The sequence below is a fragment of the Rhipicephalus sanguineus genome, chromosome 1 (assembly GCF_013339695.2).
Source record: "Rhipicephalus sanguineus isolate Rsan-2018 chromosome 1, BIME_Rsan_1.4, whole genome shotgun sequence".
Classification (NCBI taxonomy): Eukaryota; Metazoa; Arthropoda; class Arachnida; order Ixodida; family Ixodidae; genus Rhipicephalus; species Rhipicephalus sanguineus.
The window spans coordinates 275,046,587-275,068,251 of NC_051176.1; the positions used below are offsets into that span (position 1 = coordinate 275,046,587).

Sequence of the window (21,665 nt, forward strand, 5' to 3'; positions counted from 1 at the left end):
TCAGGAAGCTAGACTGTACCGGCTATGCGACAGTCATTCGCACTCTTATGAGTTCTGTACATGCAAAGGATCTGCTTTCTTTTTTCTTTTCTAAAGATTCAATTGCGGTTTTATTGCGAAAATAATGAATACATACTAAGATGTGGACATAGTTTTATGTTGATTGGGAAAAAAAAAGGCTGTTTAGTATTTGAAAACCTTTTGATAAGTATACAATATTCGATTTGATTCTGACACTGTTAAATTTCTATTCAATTCAGTTTCAAAAATCACTATTTGCATACATTTTGAGGTGAATCTACCGTATTTACTCGAATCTAGGCTGCCCCTGATTCTAAGCCGACCCCCGAAATTCGCAAGGCCAGAAAAAAGAAAAGACTTAATCATTGTACTCGAATGTAAGCCGACCCCCCCACTTTCGCACATCGTTTTTTCGAAAAAAACATCGGCTTAGATTCGAATAAATACGGTATTAAGACTTTCATAGTACAGATAATTTTTTTTCCTTATGCTTGTTTTACCTAGCAGTTACAGTGTGCTTAATAGCTTCATACTGGGACTTCTGCTCGAATGTAATATATCATTCAATATGACTTGCAAAGAGCGAGTTGTAGACGCAACAAGATTTTCGTTAAGCTGGCAGCATTTGTGAGTTATGCCCTTGAGAAAAAGAGTGGAGAGGATATCACCATTATAAAGCGATAATGCACCAATACTATTGACAGTGTTTTTTTAGTGTTCTGTCATTCGCACGATTGCTCACTGGGGATACTAATTCATCGATTCTCTTTTGACTATTCATTGATGTTTAAGACATTGTTGCACAGTGCACATTGGCTGTTAACTGACAGAGGTACAGGAAACATTTGGTTACATCTGCCCATCACTATTGGCCGCGAGATCGAGCAGAGTCGCCGCCTGGCGGCTACTGGCTGAAGCGCGCCTAGTGTGGATTGCTCCCTGCGTCGTCTGCTAGCCACGTCGTGTTTGCATGTGCTCGTACGTATACCTTACAGGGTGTACAGAAGCAAATGAGCTTGCTCGGCTGCATGCGCATTGTAATAAGATCAGTGAGTGCGACTTTCGAGAGGGCTGTGTATTGATGTCGTACCCTTCGTTCGCCAGAATCATTTCTGTGTTGGTGCCGCTTTCTGGTTCAGGCACGTCGTAAAGTGCGCTTGGCATAGTCCCAAACATAAGGTGCGCTTGGCAAAGTCCCAAGCATTAAATAGTGTGTGAATGCCGTGTTTTAGCGACTCGGTGGTAAACAAAAGCGAGGCTCATGCACTTTTGCGTTGTTGTTAAGTGTATAACTGCGGCACTGTAGTTCATGATGAGCTTCAGTTGTGCTTAAGATGTCCTTTTATTGCACGGTCGTGGTCCCACTACAGCAAAATATTTCTATCAAGTGAAGTCAGACACATCGATATTCAAACTGTCCCCTCAAAAAAAAAAAAAAAAAAAAAAAAAAAAAACAGTGGAATGACACGGCAGTGATAAAACAGAGTTCCCGCGCGCAATTTAACTTTGGGCGAAATTTATGCAGAAACACCCGTGTGCTTAGATCTAGGTACGCTTTGAAGAACCCAAATGTTTAAAATTTATTCCGACGGCGTGCCTTTCATTTCTATCGTGTAATTTCACGCAAAACCTCATCCTTTTTTTTTACATAATCTTGAGCGTTTGTGCGGAGTTGTTATAAATTGATGGGAGGCAACGGACATGATTAGTTTGGGGAAAAAAAAACCCTTATTCCATAAAATAACCGGACCATTGTTGCATCACTGTCGTGCACGTAATCAGTCGATGAAAACTCTGTGCTAAACACTCTTACATGCGTGTGTATGGATTCGCGCGAACAGTGCTATTGAACTCATTGCACAGGAATATGGGCTGGTATACGAATGAAGAAGAAGTAAACACTTAAGTAGTTCAGGCGTGCTACAGCAGTGCGTAGTACACAGAACACAAGGTAAACACGTACAGAGAAAACAACAACAAACGTCGTGTAGTGCGTAAGCGCAGACTCTCACCCAGGGCGAGCATACCTTTCATCGACAGATTGCGCTTCTCTCACTAGTAATAGTAACGTTGGATGATCTTCGTGTATCGATTCAACAAAGAAGAGCGTATATATTACCTGTAAGCTGCAATCAACGCATTTTATTCGCTGACTATCGGCTCAAACAGCTCAGAACGAAGCGCCGCTGTGTGCATTTGTATACGCGCCGCCGACCGCCTCTCCACACTAACGCGGCGACGGTGCTGCCTCCTATAGGTCGGTCTCGCGGCGAATAGTCACATCTTGTTCAAAATTGCTTGCGCTCCATTGCAAAAAGAGAATAAATGTGAAGCCAGGGTGGTGCAGCATGACTAAGCGTGTTGCACTAAGGTAAAATATGCCTCACTGCTAGGTGCCTTAGTGTATTATCGCTTTGAGAGAAAGAACCAGACGACTAAAGTAAAGGGGAGGGTGTTATGTGCATTGCTGGAATGGCGATATCCTCTCCACTTTCTTCACAGTTATCTCACAGCTTGCCATAAACTTTGATCCTGGTGAACCACCTGGTCCTTGAATATATATTGGGGATCACTGGGTTCCTGTCTTGTAGATACAGTAAAAGCTCGTCCATTCGAATTTTAAGGGGACTATAAAATTGTTCTAATTAAGCGGAGGTCGAATTAGGAGGCGAGCGCTAGAATGAAGGGACATCGCACCACACTGTGCGGGCAGAACCCAAAGAAGCCACCTCTGGACTCGTAATCGCGAATTATGCACTACTATACGTTTGTGGCAGGTGATTTAGTAAATTAACTTCATGGAGTTCTAACAGCGAACAAAATTAATTGACCAGTCAGTGATACGCCAGAAATAAGTGCCGACATGCATTCATGTGAGCAGTGAGCCTTAATGTCAAAATATATGACGCTATTTATGCTTCAAACATGTTTATTTACATGGCAGAGTTAACGCAATCAAAATTAAAAGTAATCAGTAATTTGCATTTGCTTGCATTTCTTCTGTCGCGACTCCATAAGCATTGTTAGCAGCTTGCCCAAGAGCTCCAGCGCAGCGTCCGAATTCTCACCTGCTGAGAAATGCTGCTGTTTTGTTGTTTTGCATTTCTAGTAAATTTGGTTCGGTTTGGTTTTGCAACACATTGTGATCACACTGGGCTGACATCTGCGAGCAGCGACGAAAACCAGGGGCTCCCAGTTCGAATTAACCATTGTGGATACGGACGCGTTCGAACTATCGGGAGTTCTGCCTTATAGAAATACACAGGGCTGTGCCAGGACCAGGGCGACAGTTCAAATGACCTGTAACTTCGAATTAACTGAGTTCGATTCAACGAGCTTTTACTGTATAAAAGAAAAAAAAGGAAAGGGTGTGAAGGTGGTGTAGCTCACCCGTCTCAACGTATGCTTACATTAATGTAATTGCCTGATTGCAGAAGGCTAAATTTGCACAGATATAAGACGTTCTTAAACTGCGCGAAATGACCAGGACACAAGGAAAAAAACACAGAGAACAACACAAGCACAGAGTTGTTCTCTGTGTTTTCTTGCTTGTGTCCTGGTCATTTCGTGCAGCTTAAGAACATCTAACGGCAATGAATCAACTAGCCCACCAGAACGTATTACTGAAGCACAGATATAAGAAAAAAAAGATGCATACATAATTTTGGAGACTGGTGTGAGTTAAAGGGGTACTGACACCTTTTTTCGAAGGTGAGTTTACTTCGCCATACAGACGGCTCTGAGCAAGTGTGAAGCTCAGCAAATGCTGATAAGTTAGTATTTAATTTTGATATTAAAGTCAATTTATCCATGGCGCATCTACTGACATCGACACTAGCTTGACGTCAGGCTAGTACTAATTCTGGTGACTTCACGCAGCAGTCTGGCTAGTTGTGATGACGTCAGGTACCAAAACTTCCAAGATGGCCGCTTGTGCGTCACCAAAACATTCAAAATGGCCGCCTCTGCATCACAAAAGGAGCCACGTGGTGGAGCAGCCGTGGAAACGTCACTGTATATTGTGTGAGCATGTGACGAGAAGCTCATACTGTGTTGTGACGTCAGGGTACAATAGGAACCGAAACTAGCTTTTAAAAACATACTGTAATTACTTCTTCAGGGTGCACTCGTACTTAGCACTACCTTTTCTAGGGTCTTGAGGGCTTGGCCTTTCATTTTCGCAAAATAACAACAATTGAAAATTTTCGTGTCAGTACCCCCTTAAGTTTTGAGTAGGCATGTAGCAATGAAGGAAAGGTTATCTTATTAGGCGGACGATCATGCACGTCTCTGTATGTTTAAGGACCTGCTGTATCCTGTTTAAGGCTTTCAATTTCAATGTGCAAGGTTGATGCCTTTGTGTTACTGCCTGTGCCAAGTCGGTATTTAAAGCTTGCCTGATTGGTTGCTGGCATGCAGGAAACGAGAGAGAAGGTGCGTTTGCTGCTTCAGCTGGCTGACAGTCTCGTTGAGCGGGGCCATGCTCATGCCAGTGCTATCAAGTGCTGGGTGGCTGCTGTGGACAAGGGCTATAAAGACTTTAGCCTCCGCATGGACCAGTATCGTAGTCAGCTAGAACAGAAATTAGGCATCCAAGTGGAGGTATGTCCCCACTTCTTCCTTGCGTGTGTAGCTACTTTTATGCATATATGTTCCGTAATGTGATTGGCTCGCTTGCACAACTCTTGCACAACCCTGTCAAAATCATTTGCATCCAGTACTTATTGAAGCTGATGCCTTTTAAGAGTTTTGTGGGCACTGTCTGCATCCAAAGCAGTGAGTGGCAGTTGATGAGTATATACATGTAGCCTTTGTCGAAAGTGGTGAAACTCCTGTTACATTACTCTACCTGCTTTAACGTCACACACTGTGGTCTCTCTAGCACTTTGATTCTCCCTAATATTCCATGCTTTGCTGTTAATGCCGCAATTAGTCATTCACCCAGCTACTAGGTGGCTACAGCAACTTTTAATATTTGTGGAAAATGAGGTTTCGTGCCTTTTTGCTTATTTAATATTATTTTCTAATTTGTCAGGAATTTCTACTATTGGGTGTGTGACAGGAGCGCTTCAAGGACATAGAATCGCCATTATCTCGACGTGGTGCAAAAATCACGAGTTGGCATTTAAAAGGTGGATCGTGCAAGCATTGAAACACATGTTTCGCATCAAATTTTCACAAAGCCGGAATTTTCCTGATCTGTGCGATTCTGCTCATTGGCTTTACATCTTGTCCTGCAGAGGGCTTTTATACCACTATTACAAAAGTCAATGAAGCCTTTATAGAAAGTGTTCCTTTTGCATTTCTTTTGCACTGCGTGTACAATGCATTCATATGGCTCAGATATATTCACTTTTGGCAAGCATGGATATGTTCTTACTAGAGCACTGCACGGGCCCGGGCCGGCCCGAAAGCCCGGGCCCGGCCCGGCCCGCGGGCCGGGCCGGGCCGGGTAAGGGATCGTTGGATCGGGCCCGGGCCGGGCTCGGGCCCGTGATCTTCGGGCTCGGGTCGGGCTCGGGCCTGAGCCAGGCCCGTATTAGGCCCGGGTCTCATACGTATCTGTATAATCACGCTCCGGACACCCGACACGTCACGTCGACGGGGATCGCTAAAGAGGCCGCCGGCTGGTTCACTTCGGCGCTCTAGTAGACAGTTGTTTTGGAAGTCCTTAGTCCGGTCTCGCTTTAAGGCGTAACATTTTCAAAGATCGAAGGCGGTCACACGAAGACGACGAGACAGCCATCTTCAGGGAACAGCGAGGACGGTGGCTCGCTCTCTAACGGGTGTGCCTCGCTTTGACAGATCTATGGCACTGCGGTGGCGGTGACTCGGGGAAGAAGGGTGGGACAAAGAACGTTCTTGTTTTGAACACGAAAACGTTGTGTACGTTGGGTGCAGTTGCCTGCGGAGGAGTCAACACGACAGCTTTAATTTATGTAACGCTGCCCAGCCCGGTGTATTCCTACCAAAATCAGCTAGAGCACGTTTTTTTTTTTTTCATTGCATTGTGCAATAGCTGAAGTTCGCAGACTTGCTACTTTTACTCAACAGCCCTAGCTCGTATGCAATTGATGTAAAACTTAAACTAAAAATGTCTGCCATGTTTTTTTTTTAGTTTATGAAGGTATATTTTGTAGTCGTTCTTTGAAATGCAAAAATAAGATTGCGTAGTTAGCACTGCGTGCGTACATGAAACAGCCAGCTATGACTCCAATTATATTGTATATTGCCCTGCAATTATTTAGCAAGAGTGTTACGGGCGTAATTAACCGAAAGTATACACAGTACCAGTGAAAGTCGTGACACTGAAAGAAGTTCCCAAAACAATCTCTAGAAAATATCTTGTGTGTGGCAGGTATCTTCGCAATAACCGAAGGTTAGACAGTGCCTCCTTTATGCTCAAGGCATAACTAGCTGAAACGGGTCGGGTCGGGCCGGGCCGGGCCGGGCCCGAACCTTTCGGGCCCGGGCCGGGTACGGGCCACATTTAAGAACACCGGGCCGGGCTCGGGTGGGCCGGAGCATGGCGTTTTCGGGCCGGGCCGGGCCCGGGCCGGAAAAATCGGCCCGTGCAGTGCTCTAGTTCTTACTCTCTCTTTTTCTTTCCCTGTCTGCATGTTTTATTGTCATAGCAATTATATGGACACTCCACGGGTTTTCGCCGTCGCCGTCATGTCCCATATAAAGTCCAAATTGATAACATCCCCCGCGCATCGTATGTTCTACCCGCAGTTAAAAGCATGCGAGCAGGGGTGACGAGCGCTACTGAAGCCGAGATCAAACGAGCCGGCCCATCTCCGTCGCTCGGAGGACGCATGCGATAAGATCCCTCCGCATGTTAGACCTGCCGTCCAGTGCTCAAGCAGAGAGGAAACATACCAGCCGTCTTGAACGAGCACGAAAAAACGCGAGGGTCGGGGGGGGGGGGGGGGAGGAGTCGCTTGAGCAGCAACTGTGAACTTTGATTCTAAGGGAGCGGTCGCAATCACTGGCGCGTGCGCTATCTCAGCAAGCATCAGCAGGTGGCTCGTATACTGTGCTACGTGCTGTGCTCTCAATGCGAAGAGGCTGTGCAAAAAGAGCATTGCTCCCTGGAGCGGCCATATTCTCTTACACCAGTGTTTCGTAGGGTTACGCGATATCAGATCCAATTGAGTTAGCTGTCAGCCTTACTTCGTATAACATTACAATTTGTTGCTATCGCATTCATGCTTCACCCTTACGGTGAAACTGTGATTTTTTTTTGCCTATTTTGCTCAAGTGCTGGAAATACATCAAAGTTCACTATTCCAACTAGCCCAGCAAACTGCTTTAACCCCTTCGCTTCCGTGAAAATAGAAGAAAATCGTACTAAAGTTACCGGAAATATTTTTTAGCTCAATTTGTAGAGCTTTCTTCTTCTAAAGAAAACGGTGCCATTTTTTCAATTCAGTGGGGTTCCTTTATTTCACGATAATTACGTAAAAAGATAACTCGAAGGTGGCTTTACTGCATGGCAATACAATGAAAGATGGCAATAAAACGAGAGCTGTGGCATTAATGGCAAAACATGGACAAGTGTGGCCATCCCGCGTCAAGAAACACAACTATGACAAGTACAGCTGTCATTGTTTCCATGTGAGACCAATTTTTGTTGATGACGACTATACTCGTCAACGCGAGTGAAATAGTTAAAAATGTGTGTGTAGCCCAGTGGTCAAGACACTCGCCTTTGGAGCGTGGGGGTCCAGGTTCAAGTCCAGCACCACCAGGAAATTTATTTTGGTTTATTCATTTATTTCTGAGAGCTTTTCTTCATATTGTTAAGATATATTCACTTTCTGCGAGCATAGGTGTGTAGCCCAGTGCTTAAGACTGGAGTGTGGGGCGCGAGTTTAAATCCAGCCTTGCCAGGGAAAATTTTGTTCTATTTATTTATTTTTGAGATTTCCAGTCTCCAGACGTGAAGACATCCCACCAACGAGTCATATATAGCTTCGCTGTAAAAAAGAAGTGGAAGCCATTTTATTGGAATTCTGGTGTTTTTGTGTATGATGAATGTAGAGTGCAAATGGCTGCTATCTTGCTGTGGTGCCTCTTCCAACGCCAATTCCTTGTCATGCTTTTCACACTTCGTCAGTGGCCAGTGCAATGGTCTTTCCAATTTAATGGGATGAGATTGCCATGAGCACCACCAAAGAATCGAGCAGAAGGCATGGCTGCAAATAATGGCCTTTATCGCAAAAGCTAAAAGCAGCTGCCTATTTTTACTAATATTGAGCTCTTTTTTTATGCCGCTGTAACAGGAGGATGTCAGCCTTTTGCTATATTAAGGTTTTTATGAAATACAACAAATATTCTTGTTTAATTTTTTTCAGGAAACCAAGGAGCTTTCTCTAGACCGCAACAGTGATCCAAATTTAGAAAGTAAGGTGAAAGAGTCAGCAGTGAAGGAACTCAATGAAGAAAAGCGCAAGAGTGCACGAAGAAAAGAGTAAGCTGTGGCATGTTTATTTTGCCTCATATTTTGGCTTTGTATGCTTGCTTAATAGCATTGTTTTTCCTACCAGTAACCTCTGAAACAACCCATACTGCATTACTTTCAGGAGAAGGGGTTCAGAGACCCCACCCCCCAGCAAATTTTTTACATCCATTGTATGATATGTACAGGGTGTTTCAAGAAATGTGTAAAAAAAATCCTCAAAATAAACAAACTGGAATATTTGCTCTCCGCCTTCATAATTACTTTTTCTGTAACAGAGACATCTTAAGATGGCTAGAAGGCATTAATGACAATACAGTCGAACCCGGGTATATCGAACTCGCCAAAAAAACGTTTATTAGTTCGATATATGGCATAATTCGATATAGGCCCGCTATAGGATTTTGACACAAAGGCACATAACAATAAGAAAAGTACTTTATTAATATGGTGGCTTACTTGCGTGCCCTACTTTGGAACAAAATAGTCCTGGATTTTCTTCTGTGTCAATGACTTCGCTGCCTGCGACAGCACACACGCCTCCACGTTGTCCAACGAGTCGGAGCAGCTGAGGCTGCAACCTTCCACATTCACGCAATAGCGCCGGACCAACGCAAGTGCACTAATCACTTCGGAGGATGTAGACAATGGGCCATCGTCAATTTCCTTATTGTTGTCGCTTTGGCTCGTGGTCGGCACGACGTCTGCAACGTAGTCCTCATCTTGTAGCTCACCCATGATGGCGACATCATCGTCCGCACTGACGAACTCGTCGAATGTCGATCCGTCGATAGCTCCCGGGAACTCTGCCAGCTCGCTCCAAACTTCGGCGGAAACACCTGCAGTGTTTTCAGTGCTGTCATCGGAATTTGGGGTGTCATCACCAGGCATGCGGAAGCCGGCACGCCTAAAGCAGTTCTGGATCGTCTCCTTCGTGACATCTGCCCACGATCTACTCAACATAGAAAGAGCTCCGAGCAAGTCGATCTTAAGCTCCCTGCCGACACGAAGGTTCACAGAGCACCAACAGGCAACACCACCAGCACGGACCACGCTGAATGAGGACTCGAGGAAAACAGGCAGCAGCAGGCATACAAGCATAAAGAAAGAAAAAATGGCGCTCACTTCTACCGCCTCTGTACCTCGGAGAAAGCACGGCGGCCTCTGATTGGCTGTAAGCACTGCGAGCGGGCCAGGATCATTTCTTGCAGGGGGGTGTTCGCCCGTGCACAACCGGGTCTAAACCACTTTTTTCTAGGGTGGCGCCGGCAGTTTTCCCCGCCACCGCGAGGGAAAGCCAACTTGCTGGGGCACTTTTGAGGCACATGGAGTTTGATATATCGGTTGTCGTTGCTATTTTCGTTCGATGTAACAGTAACTTTTGCTATATATTCTCAATGTAAATTTACCGTGTTTAGAAATTGTTCGATATACGGGATAATTTGATATAAACGGGTTCGATATAGTCGGGCTCGACTGTAGTAATGAAGAAAATTAAGTTAATTAGTTTTTTAATTAGTGGAGATGCACGGCTGGTCAAATTGGAGAATTGAAGGCCTTCTGACAAAGAGCCCATTGCTGCTTTACTATTTCTAAAAATCGACCGCTGGTAATTATTGTGGAGTTATGAAACTCTACCCTCATTCACCAGCAAAACTGAAACCAGAGTGCTGATGTGCACAACTAACAGACGACCAGAATGACTTCACTGTTCAAGACAACGAACGATTTCAGTAGTGTTAGTTCTTTTATGTGTGCTATGTGTGCTAGAATTGGAAGCGCAGCCCTCGCAGTCACAAAGCGAAGTAGATTGATGGTTGATATAATGACGCTCGCTTTTCTGGACGTGCCGTTTCTGGAAGCAGTAGCGCTATTTCGTGTTTCAGTTTCGTCGGTGAAATTGAGAAGATCTTGTCACTGTGCTAAAATTACCAGTGGCCGCTTTGGAAATCTCAAAGCGACAATGGGCTCTTCGCAGCAAGTGCTCCAGTTCTCCAATTTCATCCAACTGCCTGTCTCGACTAATTAAAGTTAATTTAATATCTTAATTAGTGCTGTAATTGGTGTACATAGTCTTGTTAAGATGACTGCTGCAACAGAAAAATCAATTATGAAGGCAGCGAGTAAATATTGCATTTCACTCGATTTTTAGGATTTTTGGGCACATTTCTTGAAACACTCTGTATACAGTGCAGTCTACTTAAAGGGGTCATGAACCACTTTTCCAAGTAATAATCTAATGACCTCGGTATCGGAGTTTACTGCCTCCCGAATCGATTGCCGCAAAAATTTCTCGAATCCATCAAGAATGAGCGGAGTTACGGGGGTTTGGCGCACGCTCTCAGCGCTTTCTCTCTTTTCTCGTGCCGACGAGCGCACTGGAAGCTACACAGGGAGGGATGGCACGGGGGAAAGAAGTTACGTCAGTGCGCGTCATGAAACGCGATCACTCTCCCGCTGTGATTCGTGTGCGCGAGTGCGGCTACCGTGTACTGAGGAGTGCGGCGCGGGCAAGTGGCGGCACCCCGTGGCAAGAAGCGCATCTGATCCGAACGCCGCTCTCGATTTAAGTCTGCTATCGGCCAATGAGGATGCTATGTCTCTTGCGACGTGAACAGGCAGATCCGCGACGTCAACGGGCAGACGCCCCGCCCACCGACGAGAGTGAGAACCGGCCTCTGTTTGAAAAGAGGGCGCCTGAGGAAATGGCAACTTCTCGGTCTGCTTGGCCTTTACGCGGCGCGCACGACTGTAATATTTGGCAGAGCAGTTCATAGCCGTGTCAGCTTTCTCCAGGATGTGTTCTTTCAACAAGCCCAAGGGGTGCTTCATGACCCCTTTAACCGATAATTGTTATAAGGGGGTTGAGAAAAAAAAGACAATTCTGACAATTCCTCAAAGACAATTCGGAGAATTCTGGCTGCTTTTGCGGCCAGAATTGGCCCGCTGATGGGCATGCTCATGGCATGAGTGTCCAAGAACCATTTGAACAAGGCGTCTTCAACTTCTTTGTTAGCGCCCTGTCGAAATCTGTTGCGATTCCCACTGTCCATGCCATTGAACCCACTCTCAGTCAGCTTGGTAGCGGAGCGGATGATTGTTGAGACAGTCGATTGTGACAGTCCGTACTTGACATTTCGGAATGAAATCGGGGAAGCCTAGCAAGACATATATAGAACAAAATGGAATTTTGCGTCCATAGAAGAGCAACGTGAACGGTGGGAACATGCCTACACTTCTAAAATATTTTATCCATGAATCTCCATTCAGAAGAGGTTTTTCATAGTTGCTTCTGTCCATGCCATTGAACCCACTCTCAGTCAGCTTGGTAGCGGAGCGGATGATTGTTGAGACAGTCGATTGTGACAGTCTGTACTTGACATTTCGGAATGAAATCGGGGAAGCCTAGCAAGACATATATAGAACAAAATGGAATTTTGCGTCCATAGAAGAGCAACGCGAATGGTGGGAACATGCCTACACTTCTAAAATATTTTATCCATGAATTTCCATTCAGAAGAGGTTTTTCATAGTTGCTTCCACCAGCACGTGCAAGCATATAGCTATCACACTTGCCATTACAAAAAAAAAAAAGAAAAAAAAGAGAATAAAGTCCTGTTTCTTTTGACACCGTGAGTAGGAGGGTCCATATATGAATTCTTTTCTTGCTTTTTTAAAAATGTAACCGTGTGTCGCCTAGCAGCGTGTTGTAGGAAGGAAAAGATAAGAAGAGAAGTGGAGAGGAGGAGGAAGAGGAGAATAAGTAAATAAAATAAAATAAAAATTTCTTGGTGAGGCGGAATTCGAACCCGGGTACCCATGGTCCGAAGGTCAGTGTTTTAACCACTCGGCTATCCAGGCACGCTAACAGAACAAGCATTCTTGGGAGCCATATGATAGTGTTGCTATGGGCAAGAGAACGAGATAAAGATAGAAAGAGAAAGAGAAAAGAAGAAAGAGAGAGAAAAGAAAAACAGAGAGAAACGCAGAGAAAAAGAGAGAAACAAAGAAATAGAGAGAGAAAGATAAATAAACAGAAAGCCTGTGTGCGTGAGGAGGAGGGAAGAGTGTGAAGCATAGCATAGTCTTGTATGGTATAGTGTAGCAAGGGATGGGAAAGGGAAGTGTGGGTGAGGAGGGATGTGAGGGTGATGAGGAGTGGAGAGAATTTTGCTGCTCCAAAAATTGCCCCAAATAGAAGTCTTCGGTAGCATCACTGTCATAGGCGGTTTATTTTACCATAGAAAGCATACAAAAGTGGACGGTGCCATCGTTGTTCATTGTTATATCCGAGGGTGAAGCATAGCATAGTCTTGTATAGTATAGCAAGGGGTGGCAAAGAGAAGTGCAGGTTAGGAGGAGGGGAACGCCAAAGCTACGCTGTTTCCTCAGTCTTCGCAACGCTAGTGCGTAGCTGCCCTAATTTTTTTTCCTGTGAGATTTGCAACGAATCGAGATATGTATCTAACCCTTCGTAACAACCCTACAATAATTATTGTGATGTTTGAATGTAAGTGCAAGTTGCTTCTCCAGTGTACTCCAAAATGTGAAATTACATGATCTATGGTGCTCCCAGATGCAGAATTACCTGCTCCAAAGTACAGAAAGAAAGACTGCAAGAAAGTTATTGTGCCCTCACCACCAGTACTGCCAGTTACCAAATCATTCCATTATTTTTTACTTTTGATGTTTGCAGTAGTGCAAAAGCTGTGCTGATTACACTTTTTTGTTGGGTGCAAAACTTTCAGCAACAAGTTGAGCTGAAACTAGCAAATTGACTGAAATTATGCTTCATTGGAGGCACTGAAACAGCGAGACAGTTGCCACAAATTGTGGTGATACGAGTGTCAGTAAGGTGACTTACTTCAGTCTGCTCACATATTTGTTCCTAAGTTATTGAGAGACAGGTCTTCCTGCACATGAAGTTATCTGGTGGTTAAGCTTTCCACCAAAGTGATGTGCGAAAAGGCAGGGGGGGGAGTTATATTATTTTGAGCATGGTTTCAAATAGAGTTAAGCTTTGATATAATAAATTTCTCAGGGTAATGAATGAAGGAAAGAAGATGACTTTTAAGGGCTCGTTTTTTTTTATTAGACACAAGTCATCTTCTTTCCTTTATTCATAGCGAGGGTCTCATTCTGGCAGACTTGATGCCTTTAGGTAGTATGCGAGGGATTATTGGTCGGCTGCCAGCTCGTGAAAAGATCACGTGCTGCATGACGCCAAAAAGCAGATAAAGTCTGTTCCACACTCGCCGCCGTGGCTGCGATCAGCGCTGACTAACACTCCTAGGTTTAAATGCTCATATATATACTCATGAAGTGGACGGGGGGATGACCGTCGCCATAGCTCAGTGGCAGAGCATCGTGTTTACGTGGGAAGCAGCACATTTAGACAAGGCATGACAAGGAACGAAGAAAGACAGGACGACCGCTGCACTCGCAACTAGTTTATGTCGAAGAAAACATAGTTAATATACATACATGCACGTGTACCACATGTGACCATGACTTTCAAGTTACAACGGTTTTCGATGATTTTCCAAAAAAGACACTTTGCTATCGCTCAGAACTACGGATGCTTGGCTGATGCAATCATCTTTTCTTTTTGTGATATGGAAAGCCTCGATCACTTCCCTGGTCAGCTGATCCTTGTGATTGGAAAGTATTTCCGTTTCAGATAACAGCGGCTTGCAACCACACTCCAAGCAATGCCGTCTAATGCGAGAATATGCATTATTTGTTAGTGACCTCTTGTGTTCAGACAGCCTTGTGTTAACGCTACGGCTAGTCTGACCGATGTACATCTTTCTACATGACATAGGCAAACAATAAACAACTGCAGTCTTACACTCTACAAACGGAGAAGCATGTTTAATGTTGCACTGAAAACGATCCTTTTTTGTCAAAAATTTACGATCCAGCTTGGCACATATTTTCCCGAGTTTGTTTGGCGCAGAAAACACGACATTTAAGCCATACCTGCTGCCAACCTTCTTTAGATTGTGTGCTGTTTTGTGCGCATAGGGTATCGAGACAAATTTCTTCTTATTTTCTTCAGAATCCCTGTCTTTTTTCGGCTGCGTCATAGACAGGCCTGTGCGCACATTACGAACTAACTTCTGCGCTGTTCTACGCAGAACATGCTCCTCGTAACCAGAACTTGTCAATCTAACAACCTGTTTATTGAAACTTTAATTAATTCTTTCCGGACATGACTTGGCCAAAGCTGTGCGCAGGCACGAGTAGACTATGCCATTTTTTATTGTTTTTGAGTGCCCGGAAGAGTAGTTGAGCAGGGGCTTTTCTGATCGCGGACTGTATGACCAGCACACATGGTCCGGCCTACGTGTTAACGTCAAATCTAAAAACTGAAGTTGCCCGTCGCTTGGCACTTCCCAGGTAAATTCTAGCCCCCTGTGCATTCCTTGAACACTTTTAAGATATCTCCTACCGCTCTGTCAAGCACACTATGTTTTACAAAAACCAAATAGTCATCCACATAACGAAATATTTTCATTGCAAGGCCATTTAGGTTTGCCTCAATTTTTTGGTTCACGCATCCCAAGAAAATTGTGCTCATTACTGGAGCCACCTTTGACCCTATACATATTCCAGACTTTTGTTTGTACAATTCCCCATTCGATTCGACAAAGGATAGTATTTCAAGAAAAGTTCCTACTGACACGCCACATTTGTTGACAAATTCCATTTCGTCATTATCATCAGTAATACACCTGCGTGGTACACCTGCACACGTGGTACACCTGCACGTATGTATATTAACTGTGTTTTCTTCGAAATAAACTAGTTGCGAGTGCAGTGGTCGTCCTGTCTTTCTTCGTTCCTTGTCGTGCCTTGTCTAAGTGCGCTGCTTCCCATGTAAACATGAATTATCACCAACTCGCCCAACTTTACGGGGTAGAGCATTGGACGCGTTATTCGAAGGTCGCATGTTCGGTCCCTGCCGGCGGCAAGTTATCTTTTCCTCCACTTTACCTTCATCCCATTTATATCCCAATTGTTACAAATAACATCCCCTATACTTTCTTTCACATTATTTTCTGTTAGTTCTCGTTAATATCAGGATAATGAAGTAATATTTCAGCTTTTCTAACTTCATGTCCATAGAGCAGTAGGTATTTTTGACCTCACTATAACGAAGCATGTTTGTTTGCAATTTCAATTTAATGAAGTTTCACTGCTGTGACAAAGGAATCCAAGGCAATAAATTAAAACTTCTGCTGGTGTCAGTGCTCATGGTTGACTTGCATGTGCTTCTTGTGAACGCATTTTTCAAATCACTTGCCGCATGACAGAGAGCGGGCCACTGAGGTGGAGCAGCATGTTTTCCTGCAGTCATTGTGGGGAAAGGGCACACCTCAATGCTCTCATTGCCTTTGGAGTGGTGGAGAGGGCAGTGGAACAGTGGGCGTTATGATGCACTCGGGCACATCGTATCGCCCACTGCTTGGCCATCTCTATGCAGCGCAGTCAGGCGTAGTTACGCATTTAGTGCCATGCATGCTATGTTTTAGTGCCTGGTTTGGTTTTTCTTTTTTTGTTATTGCCGCGTGTCAAGTAGCAACAAATGCAATGAGCACTTGGTTAACATGCAATTAACCACGATTACATATTCAGGAAGCGTACATCACCGATAAGGCTAATATTATGCAAGTGATCTCGATTGGCAAGAAAAAGAAAAGGATGTCACTGCTTGTTTGGGGATGTCGTATAGTGCCCACTCTCTGTGATACCGAACTCTAAAGAAGCTAGTCTGGACTCTGTAAAGGATAGAGTAAATTTTCAGCAAAATCAATCCGAAATAATAGGCGCATTTCCCAGAGATGAAAGTATTTTTTTCGGTAAGGGCACTGCTATCAGCTCTAGAAAGATGTGTGGCTCTTCTATGATAAAGTTGGCGCCTGTAACGGGTCTTCATCATTTTTTAATTAGGCGCGCAATGACACAAAACGTGGGTGCCATAGACAAAGGTATCATAATTGAAGTTGTTGTCTTGTTTTCATGCAATTTTAGACCGCAGCTCTTTTGTTTTTGTGGCATGCGATGGTTTTTGATGTAGCGCATTCATCGGACTTAGTGGAGAGCAGGTGATTCAGTTAATACTCAAACATCCATATTTGCTTTTGTCATGAAGTGTCATTACTTACAAATAAACTTTAAATTTAACCTCTGGCATTTTTCAAGTAACATCCCAGTGAAGTAATGTGGCATATAATAGATTAAAGGGACCGACAACCAACTTTTGTGTTACCCGTTTTCTTGAGTGCAACGGGAAGCTTACCGGTCAGAGCTTCTAATTACAGAGTGGTAACGAGGAGAACGCCGTAAAACATTTGTAATCGGTGTTTTTCGATCTGCAGCAATTATGCAGTCTTAATATCCCATGCTGCAAACAGTGAGAGGTGAGCGCGATAGCGATTATACGCCAGCAGTGGTGACAAGTTATGCCCCAAGTATAAAAAGGCAATGTTATGTTTGCAAAGCCTGCAGTGCCGCGACTACTGCTTTCTAGACTATTAAATTATTTTACAATAGTTATAGCGTTTTTCTGGGGCTTCTTATAGAAGTACTTTGGCCGTACACAGGTAGCTTTATCACATTTTAGTCAAGCCAAGCCAAGCTAAGCCTCCGAAAACGAAACAAGTGGTAGGATACACCAGCAGTGCCGTTCATGAAGTGGTAGCAATCCTCCACAGAACAGTAAGTCGATGGCATTTTGCGAGCAGAAGCGCAAACTCGCGTGCTACTCTTCAAAAGTCCAATACGACGAGAGCAGACGAGAGTCGAGCTACACGGGAAACGCCGCCGGACGCCGCGCACAGGCGCCGCAGCCTCAGTTTCACTGGAAGCCGCGAAAGCAGCGCCGTATCTCATGCTTTACTTCTTTTACCTTAGAAACAAACGGGAATTGACAATAACATACATATTCAAATTTTCAGCCCTCGTTCTTTCAGCCCACGTACAACAAAGTGCGTAAGACTGCATACGTCTGGTTCATGGCGCTCGCGCTAGGCTGCGCAACATACCGGTTTTTGTTACTTTTAAACGCGATGTAAAAATATAAATCCTACTCAGATCGCGAAAAGTATTATGGAATCTGTCACTGTAATTCACGGCCTTTTCATTTCCACCAGGATCTAATCACCCGTTCGGGCCAGTTGTCGGTCCCTTTAATTCAAGCTTCCTCTCTGGCCTTGATTTTTTTTTCCTCGCAGGTTTATAATGGCCGAGCTGCTGCAAACAGAAAGGACCTATGTGAAGGACCTAGAGACGTGCATTCATACCTACATGGCAGAACTGAGGAACCCAGAGGTGAACAGACCCCTGGGCATTGTCGGCAAAGAGCATGTATTATTTGGCAACATGGAGGAGATATTTGAGTTTCACAATAGGTGAGTGATGTATTTCTGACATTATCTGCTTAGCCTATTTCTATGTGTGTGGTCAAGGACATATTTTGTCACGATTCTAATCTTTCTATTTTACTGGACTCTCTTTTTATCGTCAATCATGCTGAGTCGTCGATCCCTTTGGTTTACCAGCAACTGTTGAAAAGCAGAAAATTTAGGAAGAAAGAGTCATGATATAATTAGGCCCCAGAACTCATTTTGTGGTGTACAGCTGCCATCAGGACCAGATTTTTTTTTATTGATGCCTTTTCCAATGCTGATTATTGATTTGTTGTGCTTTTTAGACTTGGAAGCTGCATTGTAGCCTTAAACGCTTTTTCTCACAAGCCTGATTTGCACATTTTCAGTATATTCTTGAAGGAGCTTGAAAAGTATGAAACTATGCCTGAAGATGTTGGTCACTGCTTTGTGACATGGGTGAGTTTTTGCATTGTACATTTAATGCCTATTTCTTATGCTTTGGCTTTCAATTTTCTTGCTCCTTCTTTTACAGGCACAAAAGTTTGAAATTTATGTGAAATATTGTAAAAACAAACCAGAGTCAAATGCCTTGCTTATTCAACATGCTGGCACATTTTTTGAGGTGAGTACTGTTTCTTTTTCTTCATCTTCACTGTTTGCTAACATTAGTGCCTTTCTCGCTGAGAGTCAAGAAACCTATTATACATTGGCTCAGTGGGCATGATGTCAAGCATGAGTTGTTAACTTGATTTCTGGTGGCTGTAGCCACATTGTGGTCGGGGTGGAACTTGAAAAATGTGTGCATACAATGCATTGTATGTGCTTTGAAGAATTCAAGTTTTTCCATAGCTTTACCTTGTTGCTTTTCAGCATAATTCGTACCCATGTGTTAATTTTGGACGTTCAACTCAGTAAATAATTCAAATTGAAGTAGTTGTAATAAGAAGGTAGTGCAGATTATTCACCTCTGCAGTTTGCAACACGATCTCATAGTGCTGGTTTCAGAATTGTTCCAACCTGCCTACTACTCTTTTTGTCATATTTTTTGTCTCCAGCGGCAATGACGACAAGAATAATACGCAGTGCATGTTATATGCTTACGCATTAATTAAACAGTTCATTCGCCAACATTGCTACTTTTTGTCACAGTAATTGCTCAATGTTAAAACCAAACAATGCTAAATTCATGGCTTTTCATTTCCGTGAAAGAAGACTGCCATTTTCACCTCGGGTTTCCCCTGATTTACTTTTTATTTTTGACTAGTGTCTGTGTTTAATTTCTTGCTATTTACCTCAATCAGGAACTAAAATTTCATAAATACATTTCACAAGCTTAGAAAAAAACTTTTTTTTTGTGTGTGTGTTAGAGCACTCATGAAAGTAAGCCTTATCTGTGTACTTCTGCTCTCGTTTCGCTTCGTTATGCATTCATTAATGGTCATATTGCTGCTTATGGTGACGCAGTGTCATTTATTATCAGTTCAGCAGGCACAAAACCTAGTTCTGCACATTATTTCTAACTTTAGGCAAGATTATAATATTATCATATGCACAAAGAATAAACTGCTCAAAGCTGTTGATTTATTCACGCTCAACTTAGTTACCATGCTTTTTTCTCGTTGACGAACAAAGATCTCGCCCAGAATTTTATGTCCATGGATTGAAAAATATTAAAACCTTCTTATTTCGCTCAGACGTTTTTTTTTATTTTTGTTGGCTGAAGCACTTGCTATTTACAGTGAAATGGCAGCCTTGTTCTGCGCTATTAAAATGGAATTCTTCTCTTTACCTCATTTTAAAAAATCACTAAAGAAGAACAGCCTTTTAAATAAATAATGTAGTGTGATATGAATTGTTTATTGTACAGGCTTTGTCTTTTTTTCCTTTTTTTAAAATTAACTTTTGTAATTAATGTTACATGATAATGATGCACAGTTGTTCATGTTAACTTTCTTTGCCTATTTTTATTCTTAGTTTCAATTCTTATTTCTTATCAAGTCTTTGTTAAACAATTTCAGGAAGTACAACACAGGCATGGAGTTCCTCATCCCATCCCGGCATATCTGATTAAACCAGTGCAGCGGATAACAAAGTACCAGCTGCTTTTAAAGGATCTGCTAGCATGCTGTGAAGACGGTGTACAGGGTGAAATACGGGTTAGTGGTCATCCCATCAGCCCTCCTTTGATATGTGTGTTACCTGAATCCTCACACACTATCTCATGCCCCCCCCCCTCCTTCTTTTTTTGCAGGATGGGCTTGAAGTGATGTTGAATGTACCAAAGAAGGCAAACGATGCTATGCATTTGAGCCTTTTGGATGGCTGTGATGTAAGCTTGTACTTTTCTCTTGTATTGCAGTGGAACGTTGTTGAAAATGATTATCATGAAACTTAAAAACTCGGTTTGAATTTTCATGCTAACTGCGAAACTGGTTAGCTTTGTATACGGACTTGCCTCCAGGAATATTTATACTCTGAAAGGATGATGCATATGTTACACAGTTTTTGTGACACACATTCACAGAATAATAAGCCACTGAAGACAGTTTTTTAAGTAAGTATGTGTGCCTATGTTCCAGCTTTAAAAGAAATGACTCACTTTACCCAAAGCTACAAACAAAACATTTGTGTGTGTGTCTACTTGCATCAAGATAGCCTTTTGTCATGGGTCTTGCGCTGAAATTACGAAAGTATGAAGGGGCACATTCTTACAGTATGTAAGGACTACATGGCAAGCAAGAACAAGTTGTGCTGTGCACTTGTAAATTACTTCTTTGTTATGCAAAAATACTGAGAAGCTAGCAAATGATGTATTCAAGTTGAAAAACAGTTGCAAAGTTAACTGTTGAAGGTCAGGTTAGCTCTGCATAAAAAGAAGCATGTTTCTGTATACGCAAGCAGGAATGTGGAAAACATTATGCATATTATTTACTGTCAAACCACTATTTCGTGCGGTTGCAGCAAGCAGTTAAAGCAACCGAAAGCAATATTAGCCATCTTAGAGTAAATAGCAATGCCTGTTGGAAGCTTCTTAGCCATATATCTTTTGCATTGGCGAGAGCAAGCAACTATTGCTCGTAGTCTAATTCAAATGTAAGTAAAATGTTAGGTCGCATACGTGGTAACAGCTCTATGTGGGCCATAATGTGGTGTCTGCAGTGGCCAGTAGGTATTGGTATCAAAAGCTTAGGCCAAGTAGTAAGGTTGACTTGCTGAGCTGCAGATCTGCTGCATATGATAGCTAGGCAGGCCATGCGATTGAGACCAGTGTAAAAAAATCCGGCAGATCCCATGCACTGTGGGAATCGATGTAATGCGAAGCAGCCAGCAAAGAGCTGCATACATTGCCTTGTTTGTCTTTGAGGCAAACGAAGCCATTCATGTCATGACATCTAGTTCACCGTATATCGCATGGTTGTAATGCATTCATGCATGTACAATCTTTAATACAATGAGACGTACATTCTGGTATATCCAATGCATAACCTGTCGTTTATGTTCGTCATGCACTTATGTCATGCCATAGCAATTTTGGTGTGTATCCAGTTAACAAAATGGCCGGAAGCGCACCAAGCCAGTGTCATGTAAATCATGCTATAAATGACATGCCTGTCATAATTGTCATGTTACCACCTTTCTTGTGCTCATCAAACAGTCGCATTGCGCAATACCAATGTTGGTGTATGTCAAGATAGCGAAATGGCCGCGAGCCCCCCATGTGCGCGGCGTGTCAATCGTGCCCTACACAACATGCATGTCATGATTGTCATGTTACCACGTGTCAT

General features: G+C 43.3%; 1 protein-coding gene across 3 annotated transcripts in view; it reads left to right on the forward strand.

Moving 5' to 3' along the window:
• LOC119379003 (triple functional domain protein) overlaps positions 1 to 21,665 on the forward strand; it is a 271,997-nt gene that overhangs the window by 61,615 nt on the left and 188,717 nt on the right. For all 3 annotated transcript variants that reach the window (XM_037648129.2, XM_049411836.1, XM_049411837.1), the window contains exons 25-31: positions 4,441 to 4,623; positions 8,382 to 8,497; positions 17,725 to 17,901; positions 18,267 to 18,336; positions 18,413 to 18,502; positions 19,899 to 20,036; positions 20,132 to 20,209. In XM_037648129.2, coding sequence (XP_037504057.1) covers positions 4,441 to 4,623; positions 8,382 to 8,497; positions 17,725 to 17,901; positions 18,267 to 18,336; positions 18,413 to 18,502; positions 19,899 to 20,036; positions 20,132 to 20,209 — 852 coding nt within the window. The remainder of the gene's footprint in view (positions 1 to 4,440; positions 4,624 to 8,381; positions 8,498 to 17,724; positions 17,902 to 18,266; positions 18,337 to 18,412; positions 18,503 to 19,898; positions 20,037 to 20,131; positions 20,210 to 21,665) is intronic.